This window comes from Trachemys scripta, chromosome 24, assembly GCF_013100865.1.
Source record: "Trachemys scripta elegans isolate TJP31775 chromosome 24, CAS_Tse_1.0, whole genome shotgun sequence".
Classification (NCBI taxonomy): Eukaryota; Metazoa; Chordata; order Testudines; family Emydidae; genus Trachemys; species Trachemys scripta.
The window spans coordinates 10,436,431-10,453,184 of NC_048321.1; the positions used below are offsets into that span (position 1 = coordinate 10,436,431).

Below are 16,754 nucleotides of genomic sequence, written 5' to 3' on the forward strand. Positions count from 1 at the left end.
GGGTAGGCAACCAAAGGCGGCATGCGAGCTGATTTTCAGTGGCACTCACACTGCCCGGGTCCTGGCCACCGGTCCTGGGGGGCTCTGCATTTTAACTTAATTTTAAATGAAGCTTCTTAAACATTTTAAAAACCTTATTTACTTTACATACGACAATAGTTTAGTTCTATATTATAGACTTGGAAAAAGAGACCTTCTAAAAACGTTCAAATGTCTGACTGGCACGCGAAACCTTCAATCAGAGCGAATAAATGAAGACTCGGCACACCACTTCTGAAAGGTTGCCGACCCCTGAGCTAGGGGCATGATTTTCTCACCCATCTACTTATACCAGTGCAACTCGTAGCACAGATGCAGTTATGCCAGTCCAAAGGTGCCTTAGCCCAGTATAGCTTATTCCCCTGCCTGTACGGGACTAGCTACCCCCTGTTTAAGCACCTTTATACCAGTAAACCTGCACCCTCACTGTACCGCTTTAACTAGACCAGTGTTATTACAAAGGTTCTGCTGCTTTCTGTAGACAAGGGCTAAGCGATTTGCCCAAGGCCACTTAGCAGGCCAGCAGCAGAGACAGGATTCAAACACAGATCTTCCTGGCCCTAATCCCAAGGCCAGCCTTCCTCACACCCCATTTATAAATAATAATAACCCCGATTTCTTCAGCAATAGATCTTGCAGCACTTTCCAAAAGGTCAGTGTCATTATCCCCATTTCACAGATAGGGAAACTGAGGCATGGAATGGAAGGTGATCACCCAAGGTACCCAGCAGGCCAGTGGCAGAGCCAGGACTAGAACCCAGCTCTCCTGACTCCCAGTCTGGTGCTCTAGCCACTAGGCCATTCTGCAAGCAACCCTGGAAGCTGTACAGAACTTTGGACATGCTGGGTCTCCCATCACCCTGTAGGCACGTAACAGGCTGCTAGGAGAGGATGCTGATGGATCCAACGTTGCGCTGAGCCTGGACACTGCAACAGACTGCTCCAGAAAATCCTTTAAAGAAAAAACTCCCTCCAGAGCCCACGATGCTGCCGGAGCCCCTGTGTCTCCGCGCGGGGGGCGGCTGAGTGTGACGGGGAATCAGGACCGAAGCGAGTCACACCCGGGAACAGCATTGAGCAAACGGCTTGCGGGAGGGAAAGCGAAGCCAGAACCACTGGGCAGAGGACGTGCAAAGCCTCGGTCCTGCCAGGACAGTACTTTGAGATTCTCAGCTAAACCCAGCGGCAGCTCCCCTTCGAGCTGCTGAGCCGGGAAAGGCTCCTCCCAGGAGCCCCTTTCTCTCACCCGGCCAACAGGGTCGGCCTGGCCACCCGCGCGCAGCCTGGTTCTCAGCGACGCCATTGCTGGGCTTGGGGCACCGAGCCTCCTTTGTGCTCCCCAGATTCCCACTGCCAATCGCAGCAGCCTCGGGGCTGCTCTAATTTAACACTCTGGTTCTGTGTCCCCAGGAAGCAGGGACTAGCCACAGTGCAGTTCGCAGCGGTTGGGAACAGGGTGGATGCAGGGTTACGACAGTCCCACACCAGCCAGGGGGTTCCCCTACTCGGGGGCAATTTTCAAGGGGACATTTCAACCCCTCCGGCTGGCAGAGTGGCCTCAGCGTCACTGAGGATCAGGCCCCCCTAGAGGCACATGGTAACAGAGCTATCCCAGGTGGATCGAAAGCTAATGGCTGGGATGCGAGAGTCCAGCCCCTGGCAAGGTCTCCCACTGAAGCCGCTGGGAGCTGAGAGCGCTCGGCACTGCGCCGGGGCACCCTGCACCATCGGGCCCACGGGCTGCTCAACCAGACCTTGCGGCAAACGGTGGCCCCTGGCTACAGCAGAGCCTTGACTTTGTCCAGGTGGGGCCCAGGCAGCGCACCAGCCTGGCTAGAAAGCTGCCTCGCCCACCCCGGAGAAGGGCGTGGCTCAGGCAGCGTTATCCAGGAGGGCCTGGCTGCTGCAAGGAGCAGAGCGCAGCGACCCAGACGCCCGCCCTGCAGCCACTCCCAATCCAGCACCGCACCCACCCTCTGTGCTTGTCTCTGGAGCAAAACGTTGGGACTCGCCCCGCAGGCCAGGACCGAGAGGGCAAGGCTGGTCCTGCGCTTGAGGTACTCGCCTGGGAGAGCCAGGTTCAATTCCCAGCTCTGCCACAGACGCTACATGCCCTTGGGCAAGTCCCCTAGCATTAACAGATGGGGAAACTGAGGTTGACAGGGATGGCAAGAGGAGGAAATTCAGGTGGCTGCGGGCGGTGCACAGGTAGCCCGAGCATTCGGCAACATGGGGTGAGATTGGAAGCCAGAGAGGACCACAGGGTCTGTCTGAGTCCAGCAGCCACAATAAAAAAGCCTCTTTATATTCAGCCAAGTCCTGTCCTTTCACTGCTTCTGGGGATGCGGCCGCCACCTCGCTCTGATGCGGGGGCTGAGGCCAAACCCGGGATCCCCGTCAGAAATTGGCAGGCTAGGTTCCGCGTCGCTCTAGAAGGATCGAGAGAGAAGAGAGCCTGGTGGTGTCGCTGCAAGGAGACAGCAGGGGCCTGGGTGCAGATTCACGTGGCGTTTCCCTTTAAGAGGCTCCCGACTAGTTTCTTGCCTTTCAGAACAAATGGCGCGGCCGGCGGAGACCAGCTCCTTAAAGCGGCAGCGGAGCCTGGGGCCTGCAGCAACAAGGCCAACTGGATCCGGTTTCTTGTTTAAAGAGGCAGGGAGCGCAAGGAAGGAAGTGCCAAGAACAGTTGAAGGGCTCAATCCTGCAGGGTGCCAAAGCGCCACCTCCTCCCCGCACAACCTCAGCACCTAGGAGCCCTGTGTGCATCCAGCCGCATAAGCCTTCCAAATAAGCCTCTTGTGGCCACGATTCTGACAGGTGCTGAGCACCTTTCCCCCCCTCCCCTGGAAGAATCAGGAGCAACCCTGCAACACCTCCTCTGAATTCTCTGTAAATAAATCATGTGGCTGTAATTAAGAAGGGACTTGGATCCCATAGCTGCAGAGGGGACGTCCCTAAGGTCGGGAACGCAGAGCGACTGTATCCCTGTATTGCTACCCGCACCGAAAGGCCCCGACAGAGATCAGGGCTCCATTGTGCCAGGGGCTGCACAGACAGAGGGAGATGCAATTCCTACTCCGCAGAGCTGGAATTCTGAACAGACACAACCAAGGTCTTAAAATCAAGAGGAAGAGCGGCCTTGTGCTTAAAGGGCTGGGCTACGAAGACCCGAGTTCTATGCCCATCCCTGGCATTCTGGGTGACCGTGCCTCTCAATGCCTCAGTTTCCCCTCCAACTTCTTGTCTCTATTTAGATTGTGAGCTCGTTAGGCAGGGACTGTCTCTTATCACACGTACGTACGTCGCCTGGCACCGTCTCAGCCTTGGTCGGGGCCTCTAAGTGCTACCATAATCGGTGTAATTATTAGTACGGAGAACAGAGGCATAGAGAGCTGGAGCGACTGGACCCAGCTGACCTGGAAATTTTACCTTGATCTCCTGAGTCCCAGGCTAGTACCTCAACCACAAGGCCAACCGTCCCCTCCATCCCTTAGGGTTTTTTAGGTATTATTTCATGGGTTACGTTTGTTGGGATTTTTTTTCTTCGAGGTGGTAGTGGTGATGATGTTCGTTTGGTGGGCCTTTCAAAGCTGCCCAAGTCCCATCCTGGGAACTGGGAGTTTAAACCCACCCTGTGGGCGGTGTAAGCGAAGAGGAGAATCCGGCCCGGTAAATCTCAACCTAAAACTAACAAGACATGTTAACAGTGAAGGTTGGTTAGTCGTGTTAATTACAGTAGAGCCGAGGGACCAGCCAAGAACCCCATTGTGGTAGGTGCTGTACAGGACTGCTCCTGCCCTGAAAGACCTGACGACCTAGATGAGCTATGATCTAATAATCTGGCTTCCAAGCAGTCCCCTCTGGTCACACCTCCCTCCTGTTTATGTCTCTCTATTTTTAATGTATTGATTGTCTCTTTAGGTTCCGCTCACACCTGATTTAGACCCGGGGTATTTTGCACGAATGCACCAGACCAAAAAACATTAAAAAAAAAAAAATCTTTAAGATTTAAACAAATTGGCTCATTTTTTGTGTGGGCAACCCTGCTCGGTCTACTCCCACGAGTAATGGGATTATCTGAGGGAGTCAGGCCAGGAGTATCCACCCTTCCAAGGCTGCATTCTGCAGACATTTCCTGCCCTGACGAAGGATTGCTCACTGGCAGGGGAATTGCAGGATTAGACCCTGAGTTGCAGGATATTCGCTACCGACAGCAGTGCTTACTTTGCACTGGTGCAAACGGCTGCACAAGGTGCAGGGAACAGAGGACCCAGCCCCTTATCTTCACACGGCTGCAAAGGGACAAACTTGATTCTGGCATCAGAGAAATAACAGCCCGTGAGCTCTTCGGGGCAGGGCACGTCTCTCGCTGTGTGTCTGTGCAGCACCCGGGGGCCTGGAGCTCCGACTGGCCTCCAAACAAACAATTAATAATAATAATAGAGCAGTTCTTTGTGTGCACTGAGCTGATCACATGCCCAATATGAAACCTGCCTGTGTTCCCCTCCTCCCCCACCCCCACGCACTGGTTTTATAATTTGATCTACAGGGAGCTCAGGCAAGCTGGCTCCCCCCGCCGAATTCCCAGTGACACCGCGGAGAGGCCCACGTCGCCCCGCCCTGAGGCGCGTCGAGGGGCCTGAAAGTGGGTGCTCCTGTACTTCACCCCCTCCACACGTGCCTAGGCCCCTCTGGGCGGTGTAAGCGAAGAGGAGAATCCGGCCCAGGTCGTTCGGCAGCCCCCATGGCCACACGCCGCCAAAGGAAGAGATTTTCCTCTCCTGAAGCAAAACTCCGGCCGGGAATTAAAAGACACGTCCCTTTGGGAGGTCCCGGAGAAATGCAGCAAGCCTCTCTCGCTCCTTTTTGGCAACCCCCTTCATCGGGCTGGGAGAAATGTACCAAATTCGAACAGCAAAATCGATGCTCCCCTCAAGCCGGAGATCAAAAGCCCCCAAACAAGAACTCGGCCCAAGCTGCCCCCTTCCCTTCCCCCCCCAAATAACCCCCCCCCCCCCCCCACGCTGGAAACGTTCAGCATCTGAGGATCACTTGTTGGCTCCTCCTAGAAAAGCGGCTTTCAAACACATTTCCAGGCCAGAGCCAAGTTATAATCCCCCTGCCCCTCCCCCCACACGGCATGAAACCAAACACAAGTAATTCCACAAAAGCCAGGAGGTGGGGGCGGGGGGGGGGCTGAGCTGCAAAACTCAGGAGGTTTTGAACCATCTCGATGGCTTTCAAACACGCTGCTCTTTGGGTCGATTTTGCCATTTGAAATCGCTTTCGTTTTCAGCCTGTCCTGTCTGCACGGAGGAGGAAGAGGGCGGGGGCAAATCCTCCAAGGAAATTTTAAACTGCATCATCAACCGCTTAAAAATAACCAGCAACGTCTTCTGAAGCAAGAGTCTGTCTTCCCCACCCTCTCGCCCAGGAGCGACTGGATTCCTGGTGAAGTCCGTCTCTTAAAGATCGGGAGCCGGCTTGCCGTTGAAGTGCATGGCCCAGTTCTGCAAAGCGTTGCGCACGCTTAAATCCCCGGCTATCAGTTAAGCATCACGGGGTAGCCGTGTTAGTCTGTATCCACAAAAACAACGTGGAGTCCAGTGGCACCTTAAAGACTAACAGATTGATTTGGGCAGAAGCTTTCGTGGGTAAAAAACCTCACTGCTTCAGTTAGGTACGTGCGCCAAGCGCTTTGCTGAATCAGGACTTCGGCCCGCACATCGGCCCGATCTTACTCCTGTTACTATTAAACGACGACACTATGACAGAGCCAAAAAGCCTGGATCAGGACTTCGCCATTGGCTTGGATGGGCCCAGCCCGGGGAGCGGCAGAACGCTCCCCCATAACGCTCCGAATATTTATATTGATTTTTAAAACGTAGGTGTCCACACGCGCTCCAACCAGCCTCACCCTGGTTCCAGTTCAAACAAGGGCAGAACTCCCACCAGCTGCAACAGATTAAGGCTCCCTGCACGGACCCCGAGCGGCGCCGATCCTGAGACGGGAGCTACGCGGGGTCCAGAGGCGCTGATCGGGCTGCCGAATCGGGGCAATCGTGTGTGAATCCCACTTTCTGATACCCAGCTGTTCGGACACAGCCAGTAACATCAAATCAGTCTCGTTATGAAATAACAAAGTACTTTTAACCTGAGCAGCACCACCTAGGAGCGAAATTAAATTATAACGACTTCTCCGGCAACGTAATCCTATGGCTGTGCTCTGCACCTCTCGGTCTCTCCTGGGATTTTTGCTCTACTGTAGCTACATCAATGTATTTAGAGACACTGCAACATACCCCTATCCCCAACATACATAAGCTCCACTGGGGCAATATGGGGCCTGTACTGATCTTTTACCTCCTTCACTGGTTAACCCCATTCTGTATCAGTGCAGCACAACTGCATTATAGGGTTTTGCACTGGTGTATCGTCCCGCTGGAGTACAATTCCCTACCCCAGCCTCATGGTGTCTGGCACACCACGTGACTCTAAGGACCCCACACATGCTCAGAAATTACACGTGGGACCTATGTTACAATCCAGCAACACACACACACAAAACAGGGCCCCGATCCCAGTAAGGGAACCAAATGGTCAGAATTCTGAGCTTGTGGGCCTAGGACCCAGGTCTATTAATAGAGTTTCACTCTAACAGAAGCACAAAACTAAACTAGGTCAACATAAGAAGGAAACGTCTGGTCTGAAGTTCTGGTTTGGTTTTGGTTTGTTTTTTTCTGCCGTTAGTTTGAACTAATGAAGAAAACACACGTCCACGTTCGTGTTACCAGCTTATAAGATATGTAGTCTGCAGGCCTGGTCTGACAAACCTTCCCCGCCACAAGCAGGCAACAGACCAGCACACGTGCTTCCAGAATTACACCCGTATTTCCTAGGCTGAGCCAACAGCTTCGCAGAGAAACTTTCTTAGCACTAGTGGGGCATTTGCTGTTTAGTACCGTGCAAAATTAAAATTCCAACCAATCAAAGGACAAAGGAACCCCCAAAAGGGCCAGATCCTGAGCTGGTGTAACACATGGGAGCTACTTCACACTAGCTGGGGATTTGGCCCACAGGGCCCAGGGGGCCTAAATGGAACTAGTGTGCCTTTAAATGAAATTTACAAGATAAATAAACAACAACCCTTAAAGCTCTAACAAAGACTGCAGAAGCAGTTACCAGAGACCCCCTGATTACAGCTTTAATTCTATTTGGACTCGAATATTACAAAAATAAAAAAAACCAAGAGCTCTGTTTGTTGCACTGAAGATGAAATATGACAATCCCATTGGTACCCCCTCCAATTCCCCTCCTCCCACTAAACCACAACAGGGAAAGTCTAGTTTCACTTACTGTCTCCAAGGAGATTAGCAAAAAAATGCAAGAGACCCTCCTAGCAGAAAACTCTGAACACAACTGGGTTCACTTTTTAAACAAACTGCACCATTTTCATGAGCAGGCAACAGACCAAGTGATATTTATTTTTAAGTTGCAGCAGCTTTTAGCGCCGACGGAATAATAATGCATGATCATAGAAAATATTGATAAAGGTGAAGTCCTATAAAACAGCCACAAAACCACCTTGTATATATTTATTATAATCTACTTTGACTCCCATATACCTGCGTATGATCTAATTTCTGTTCCCAGAGATGTGTATTGCACAGCATGAAAACAGACAGGGCCATGTAAACACTCATGGAACACTAATCAGATTCTCGTGCACATTTTTTTTAAATATTCACCTGTCTTCCATATATTTATGAACTGCTCTCTTGTTTCAGAGCCATATATTTACTGCCCAGCATGAAAAAGCACAGGACAGACTATATAAACACACATTAAAACAAAGTCATAGATTAACCTAGTTATAAATCTACTTTGTTCCCTACTTACTTATTATATGCCCTAATTTCAGGTTTTGCGCTCGCACAGAGACCAGCATCTACACTGAATTTCTCTTTTCGATATAATTTATCTGACCTGATTTCACACAAACTATATCAAATACACCTCTCACGTGGAAGCTGAAATTCGATCCTATGAAATATGGCTGAAAAGAGATATGAAGAAACTACAAAACCTGAACGCCGATGTTACACTCTCTTGGGCATAGGGAAAATTGAGAGTTGTATAGATCATTTTAGGGTTTCTAATCGGTAGGCTCCCAGGCCCTGTTCTAGCCCAGTTTTTACGGTGTTATCAGCTAATCTCTGTTTTCCAGGGCTGGTCTATGAAAGACTCAGAGGTTCCCTGGCTACGTTTAATTTCAGAGCCACAGAGAGGTTTATAATCCAAATCTCCCTCCCCAGGTGGTGCCCCACTTCCAGGTCTCCGGGCCCCCATACCTATAAACTCCCAGCCTAGGTTTATAATCCCATGCACGGGCTGAGTCCAGCTCTAACCCAGGTACCCAGGCTCCTAATAATCTAAATCTACAGGCTCCCATGCCATGCCATACAGACGGGGGGGGGGGGGGGCCGGGGCCGGCCGGGCGCGCCGGGGCCGCTGAGACTGGTCGCCCCCCCCCCCCCCGTGCAACGTGCAAAAAGCCCGCGTTATGCAACTGGGGGGGCAGTGTCGATTCCCCCCCTTTGCACACACACACCGACCCCCCCCCTTTGCAGGCTCCTTACCCTAGCAGGCCAGTGGGGGTAGCCCTTCATCTTAGCAAACACCAGGTCCCCGCATTTGTACTCCTTCTGCCTGTTGGACCGGGACATCTTCGCCTTGAGCGCCAGGCTGCTGGAAAGTGGGGGGGTGGGGGCTTAGGTGTGTGTGTGGGGGGGAGGAGGGTGAAGTTTGGAGGCAAAACCCAGCGATCCGGCAGGCAGCTCTCCCCCACCCCTCCGGAGAGCAAGCGGCCTGGGGGCGGGGGTGGGGGGGGACGGGAGCCAGCGGCGCCCAGGTGGTGCTAGCAGCAGGTTGGCTCCCGGGAGACGGGTCGGTGCCCCATGCAGTTGTTTGTGTTTGAAATTCAATTGCTCCCTCCCTTCCCCACCCCCCCTCCCGGTGGATGCGATCGGAGGCTCGTTTGCTGATGCCTTGTCCTAGACACACCACTTGGTGTAACGCCCCCCCCCCCAAGGAGGAGCAATAAAGTGGGGGGGTTACAGGCTGAATGCGCAGAGCTCAGAGCGAACAGATACAGGGGGGGGGGGGTCTCGAGAGAGAGACTCCAGGGTGCAGACGCTCAGGTGCAAGCAACACAGTTGCAAAGAAAGAGACTGTGGTGCTACATTTGTCTGGTAGCAAAAGAAAATATTCCTAATCATCAAGTAGCCAGGGAGGGGGGCGGCTTCCGGGGGGAGGGATCTGGCTACAGTTGTTGCAAATCAATAATGGATCATGTTAAAAATAAAAATCAATGAAGTGTCCAGCTCCCAGGTTGGTAGGGTGACCAGCTGGGCTGATGTTATAGGGATAGTCCCGATTTGGGGGTCTTTTTCTTATATAGGCTCCTATTTCCCCCCCACCCCCTGTCCCGATTTTTCACATTTGCTGTCTGGTCACCCTACAGGTCGGGGAGGCGGAATCCAGGTAAATATTGTCATGTTGCACCCTACAATGATTACTCCTACGAATACAGCATCCAGGTGACTTTTGGGGAGGTTAGGAGGGGGGACTAGCCATCTAGATTTGTCTTGTTGCCAACTAATGACAATCCTAATTAAAGTATTTAGCCTCAAGGTGCGGGGATGGAAGCCTCCAGGTAAATTTGCCTGGTTGCAACATAATAATTAATGAATGATAAAATATCCAGCTTCTAAGGAGTTATGAACAATCAGGCAAATAACGCTACAGGATTTTGGTTCACGGTTTTCAAGGGAAAGCTACAAATATCCAAGGACAGTTTCCTTTCTCCTCGCCCCAGAGTTAGGTCAAAATCTGGCCCCCAGTCTTGCAAAGATTTATACACCTGCTTAACTTCACATATGTACCAACTCCACTGACATCAATTGAATTTATGCCCAGGCGCAAAGTTAAGCATGTGGTTGTCATCAGGGCCTGAGGTGATTTCAACTTGTCTGCTACCCTGGTCTTGCAAAGGGCGGCATAGCTCATTGGCCTGCTATATCCAGGGTTGTGAGTTCAATCCTTGAGAGGGCCATTTAGGGATCTGGGGCAAAAATCTGTCTGGGGATTAGCCCTGCTTTGAGCAGGGGATTGGACTAGATGACCTTCTGAGGTCCCTTCCAACCCTGATATTCTATGATTCTGAAACAATTTGCAGGATCAGGCTTTTGTTTTAAACCAAGAAAATGTAGTTAAGATCCCCATTTCCACAACCACTTAAGCATCCCAGGTAACTTTCCATTTGTGAGTAGCCGCACTGAGTTCCTTGAGGCTTACAACGAGTATTTAAGTTACTCACTCATGTCAGTGATTTGCAGGAGCTGGGCCTAAATGTGTCTTGTGGCAAACAAGGTAGGAAAAAAAGAAAATACAAGACAATCCAACTCAAGATACTTTATATGGACAGAACGTTCTGGTTCAGTGCTGCTATTGGTCCTGTACAAATAAATAAGTAAATAAAGTTTCCAGCTACTGTTATGAACAATGGCACAAATACTTAAGGCCCCAACAATGAAGCTACTTATGTGTATGTGTCAATGTGGCCAACTCTGGCTATATTTAGTGTGTTCCTTAAAGCTGGAGTCATAGGATCAGGTAAGAAACTTGGCTTTCATTTAAAGAAGAGATGTTTCTAGCCCTTTTGGTTGCAAAGAAAAGCTTGGAAATGTGACCCTCCCCTCCCTGCAAGGCTCCAAAATGAAAAGGGGGATAAAAAGAACCCTAAAGGTGTCGTTGTTTACAATCGCATGATTTTTAAGCCAAGGACCTGCTTGTGTGGATCCGAATCCAGGGTCAGGGCCTTGAATAAAGGGACTACTCACAGTATATGAAGTCAAGTCTTTGCAGGATGGCAGCCAAAGTTGTGAACAGACCAGAGAGTTTGAAGTCCATCGGGGTAGGAGGTTATTGAGATGTTAATGTCTGATTCATAAGCTCCCTCTACCACACTTTTCCCCATCACTAAAATTAAAAGCAGCCAACTTAAATCAGGACTGAAACTGGTGAAGGTCTGAATATTGGGGATTTCCGCTTCTGTACTCCCCCTTCCATTTCATCGACGGACAGTCGAAAGAGCAGGGCCAGGGGTTGAATGGGGAGAGCTCCTGGCAGCTGAGGGCTTGATCTTGCAAGAGGCTGAGATCCAGCTCCTCAAAGATAATTACACACCTAAACTCCCATTCATTTCAAGAGGAGACAGGCACCTAACTACCTTTGAGGATCTCGGCCTGACTGCTTTGGCCTTGATCCAGCAAAGCATTGAAGTACATGAGCAGTTCCATGGAGTTCAATAAGACGACCCATGTGCGTAGCTGTAAGCGTGTGCTGAAGTGCTTTGCTGGGTGAGGAGCCAAGTGCTTGCCGGATCAGGGTCTTAGCTGGTAATTTCCCCCCCAATGGCTTTAATAATCACCTGGATCGACTGATCTTCAGCTGTCGTTAAGACTGCGCCGATCACAACACATCCGCCATTCTTCTCGCATTCTTGCCTTTCTTCTCCATGCTCGTCTGAACCGTTTAACAATGTCATCTTCCCATCTTCTTGGAGGCTGACCAGGTGGTCTTTTCTGGTCTCGCGGGTACCACTCAGGAATAATTGTGGTCCACCTATTGTCCGTGAACCGTGCTATGTGGCCCGCCCATCGTCTCTTATTATATCTGCTTTCCGTGACAATATCTTTCACACCACTGCGTTCTCTAATCATTTCATTTGGGATACGATCCAGAAGGGAAATTCCCAACATAGCTCGTTCCATTGCCCTTTCAGCTACCGACAGACGCTGTTCTTCTCTCTTCATCAGTACCCAGGTTCCACTGCCATACAGCATGGCTGGCAGCACTGTTGAATTGAAGATATTTGTAACACAATGGGGACTTGCTCTCAGTTGAAGCCTTTAGCCACTACTTTAATACTAATTATTAATTATTTATTAATTGTAATTAATTATTATGGCTTTACTAATAATTAATACATAGTTAATAATTAGTATTAAAGTAGTGGCTAAAGGCTTCAACTGAGAGCAGGTCCCCGTTGTGTTAGGGAGTATTCACACACACAGCAAGAGACAGTCCCTGCTCCAGGAAGCTTCCAGTCTAAACAGACAAGGCGGACAAAGGGCGAGAGGAAGGAAATTCTATTATCCCCATTTGCAGGTGGAAAATCCAGATTTAATTCAAAATTTAGGTCTCTATTAGTATTAATTATTATCATTTTTCTTGTATGTGTATTACCGTTAGTCCTAGCCCTTGTGGTCGCAAAGATAACTTCTGATGCAGGAACCATCTGTAAACCGAATTAGTGAGGTCTACCTGAGTTTGCCACCCACCTGAAACAATAACTCCAAGAGGGCTGAACTTTCCCATTCCTCTCAATGGGTTGATCATTCTGAAGACTCATGATGACAATGGTAATGCTAATGCTGCTAACTACAGTATCTCACTGCTGGAAGAGAGGGAGGAAGGCAACCGTTTTATCTCCCTGGAGAAGACCCATTCCCAGCTTCTTAAGAGTTTCCTTTATCGTCCGTGTCTAGAACCATCTGCTTCCTGAGTCACTCGCTCAGCCCCAAAGTCCAGATGCTTCATCCCATCTGGTGATTGTGGTTGGTTCCCCAACAGTCCTCCTTCAAGTTCATGCTGCATTCTTTCACCTCCCGATTTGACAGAAGACAGAAGGGGCTGTCTCTTACCGTGGGCCAGATCATGCTACTGTCACTCTCACTAGATTGTGCCTTATGCACAGCATAATCTCATTGGAGTCAAGGGGGCTACTGGAGGAACAATGTACTACTCCGTGTGAGTAAGTGTGTGGTAATTAACCCTCTGTCTACGTACAGCATCTAAAACAACAGGGCCCTGATCCTGGCTGAGGCCAACCCTTAGAAGTCCCAACTAGGGTGACCAGATGTCCCGATTTTATAGGGACAGTCCCGATTTTGGGGTCTTTTTCTTATATAGGCTCCTATTACCCCCCACCTCCTGTCCCGATTTTTCACACTTGCTGACTGGTCATCCTAGTCCCAACTGAGCTCAGGGGCCCATCATACTAGGCACTGTGTGTGCACACAGAGAGAGACAGCCCTTGCTCTGGAGATCTTTGCAGTCTAAATAGTCAAGACAGACAAAGGGGGAGAGGGAAAACAGACACAGAGTGGGGAACAGCTTTGGCCAAGGTCAAACAGCAGATTTGTAGCTGAACTGGGAATACAGTCCAGGTCTCTGACTTTGTCTAGAGAGCCCTTACCACTAGACCAGGTTGCTGGCGATGATAACATAATATAACGAATTATAATTATCTAAGTAAATCAACCAAACGGATAGAGGGAGAAATCACTCCTCCCCACTATTCAGAGTTCACACAACCATATAAAACCAGCCACATCACAAACATAGTAACCAAAGCCCCTTCCGCCAGGTTAGAGCTCCATAAATCTGAGGTATAGCTGCTCCGTGTTGCCACCTAGTGATGTGGACTTGTGAACATCCCAAAGAAGCTCCCACAGTATCTCTCAGGACGACCTCTCTCCTCTTTTGTTTTCATTGCCTTGCATGGATTTGGATGGCTTCTGGCATTGAAACAGCCCTTGCTGGGAAATGATTTGGGATCAGTGGTGTAATGACAGTGCAAATGTGTTGCATAAGAGACATTTTTACGAGCAGGCATGTTTAAGGAACTACCACAGGCAAAAATACCATGGAGGTGAAGGAAAACTACAGAACATGGGATCAAAAGGGTACGTTAAGGGAGCTCTAGAGATCTCTTGTGAAGGGGCACTGCTGGTTGTAGTCTTTGGAAGCTCAGGATAGATTTTTGAGACAAGTGTCAAAGGAGGTGGGAGTGAAGTCCTGACTCTAACTTAATTTATGACACTAAACTTCCATTGACTTCAGTGGGAGTTTTGCCTGAGAAGTGACTGCTGAAGTGGACCTGATAAGAGCTTCCATGACTTTTTGGTTGTTGTAAGTTTCAGTGGAAATGGTTTTCATTAGCTTGTGAAGAGAGAGAGCGAGAGAGAGAGAGAGAGCAAGAGCAGGAAGAAGATTTAAACATTTCCCAGCTGTGATGGAAACCCAATCTCTTTTATGATATGTACAGTAGCATATAAAAGCCCCACGATCAGGGCCCCGTTGTGCCAGGCACAGTGCAAACATGTAGTGAGAGAGAGACAGCCCTGCTCTGAAGACTTTACAATTGAAATAGACTAGGCAGAGGATGGGTTAATATTTCTGTGTCACAAACAGGGAACTGAGGCACTGACAGGGGAAACAACTCTGTGAGGTCACACTATAAGACTGCAACACTGGCAAGAATTGAATCCCGCTCTCCTAAGTACCAAACCACTACCTTAACCACTAGACCAGTCCTCCTCTAGCATGCGCTAACATGACCAAGAAAGTAAAACTGACTAAAAACAAGAGTGAAACCAACCAGTTTAATTTTGCTGTGCCAGTTCATAAGAAATGGAGAGAAATTCACAATAAAGATCATAATCAGTGAGAAGTAAATTTGGAGGTTAACCTTCTTTCAGCTTCTGAAACCTGAGATCTTCATAACCCAGGGGAGAACATCCATTTTTAACACAGCAGGGACTTGCCAGTTCTTCAGGCTAATGTCTAGGGGCTGGTGACCAACTGCAGATTAGCCAATACCCAACCCTTCCAAAGTGTAAAATGAAGGCACCGACATCACAAAATGTATTTTGCTCATTTCTCTTCATTATTTATTCTCTTTAATTATTTATGTTAATAGTTCACAGCATACTAGCAAATGGGCTTCAGTAGGCTTTGGATCAGGCCCCATGTTTTCAAAGAATAATAATATCTCAAGTCTTCATTCTGCTCTTGAATGTCAGGAGGACCTCCATGGAAGTCAGTGGAGTGATACCAGTGTAAAAACAGCATGCAGGAGATTATTATGATTATTGGTTTGTATTGCAGTCATGCAAGAAGCAACTTGCCTAAGCAGCAAATCAGTGGAAGAAATGGAAATAGAACCATGGTCTTTTTGATCAGAATTCATCCCTGGGCCACACAGCCCTTCGCTAAGCAAGATGAGCAGTGGGACTTTTGGTGATAATGATTCAGTTTGTAGCGAACCCAGATTCAACCCTTTCTGGTCCAAATCCTAGGCACTGAGGGATTTGCCTGGGTGATTTGCACTCGGTAGTATTCCTGTAAACACAGGAATGGCAAAGCAGCATGTGCAGTAAGACGGAAAGGCTGGGAGCGCGGAATCCAGTACGTGTGCGTAAGGGAAGTAGGTATTTTGATTGGGAGGCTTGTGCAAAGATGGGCCCAGTTATTGCATAACTATTTTATGTGCTGCCAGCGGCCTGCTGCTGCACCCCGTTTGACATGTGTAACCTAAATAGTAAAAGGGCTAAGTGCTAATGCCCCTAACTGTATCACCGGAAACGGCGCACAAGGTGAAAATCGGTGGCTTTTTATGTTGAGGGAACAACAGAACGGTTTAGGGGAGCAATGGGGCTGTGATTAAGAGCATGACACTGGGAGGCAGGGCTCCTACCCATGGTCCCCACAGCCTCGAGCCCCTAACTGAATCCCTGACACCACTCACCACGCTCGGCTTTGGGGTAAGCAGAGACTCTAGGGTGACCAGACAGCAAGTGTGAAAAACCGGGACAGTGGATGCGTGGTAATCGGTGCCTATATAAGACAAAGTCCCCAAAATCAGGACTGTCCCTATAAAAACAGGACATCTGGTCACCCCAAGTGACTCCGAGAGGAAAGCGCCTGCCTACTGAGCCACTCACCCTGCTCCCTACACCCCTAGCACTGCATTGGGGCACTGGAGTTAGCACTGGCTCAAAGGGGAGATCACCATTTGGTGGCCCCGGGGCAATTACTACGAGTCCCAGCATGCACTACAGCGCCCCCTGCTGTTAGGGACCAAGAAGAGTCTCCCTTGGCATTGTGGGAGTTGTAGTCCATCTGCCATAGGGCGCTCTGGGTCCTGATTTGGCGATTAACTAACAGTCCTGGCACGTATTGCGTCAGGTCCCTCTCTCGGCCAATGAAGAGTTCGCCGTGGTGCATTGTGGGCGTTGCAGTCCCCCCACTGCAGTGCACCATGGGAGTTGTAGTCCTGTCCCTATGACCACAACTCTCTAGCCGACCTTTTTTGCAGATAATAAATGGTGGGGTAGGAGAGGGCATTCATTACAATGCATGATGGGAGTTACAGGTATTTGAGTCTGGGAAAGCTATTAAATCCCGACGGGCCCAGTGCACTCTGGGAGCGGCCTATGAGACAGCGGTGAGCGTGACCAAATGACTACAAATCCCAGGATGCCCAGCTTCCGGTCTCTGTGGGCATCAAGGGCGTTTTGCCGCGGTGCCCTCTGGGATTGGTAGTCTTCCTCCACTGAAGGGGGTCCGTGACTTGGCCGTCGGCCGCGGTGCGTTCTGGGAGTTTTAGTGTTCCTGGGAGGGCGGGGCAGTGCTGTCGTAACTACCGGCAGCCGCGGTGCACGCTGGGACTTGTCGTCCCGCCTTTGGGTGAGCATGGACTCCCCTTCCCGAGATGCAGCGCGGCGGCCCCCCTGCGGAGAGCCAATGGGGTCCGGCCGCGGTGCCCTCTGGGAGTTGTAGTTTTGTTGCGCTGAGGCGGCGGGGGG

General features: G+C 50.0%; 1 protein-coding gene across 1 annotated transcript in view; it reads right to left on the reverse strand.

The window, feature by feature from the left end:
* Nucleotides 1–9,054, reverse strand: part of HDGF (heparin binding growth factor) — a 32,949-nt gene extending 23,895 nt beyond the window's left edge. The window contains exon 1 of the mRNA XM_034756407.1: nt 8,679–9,054. Within this exon, the coding sequence (XP_034612298.1) occupies nt 8,679–8,765 (87 nt within the window). The 5' untranslated portion in view covers nt 8,766–9,054. The remainder of the gene's footprint in view (nt 1–8,678) is intronic.
* Nucleotides 9,055–16,754: the final 7,700 nt, after the last annotated feature.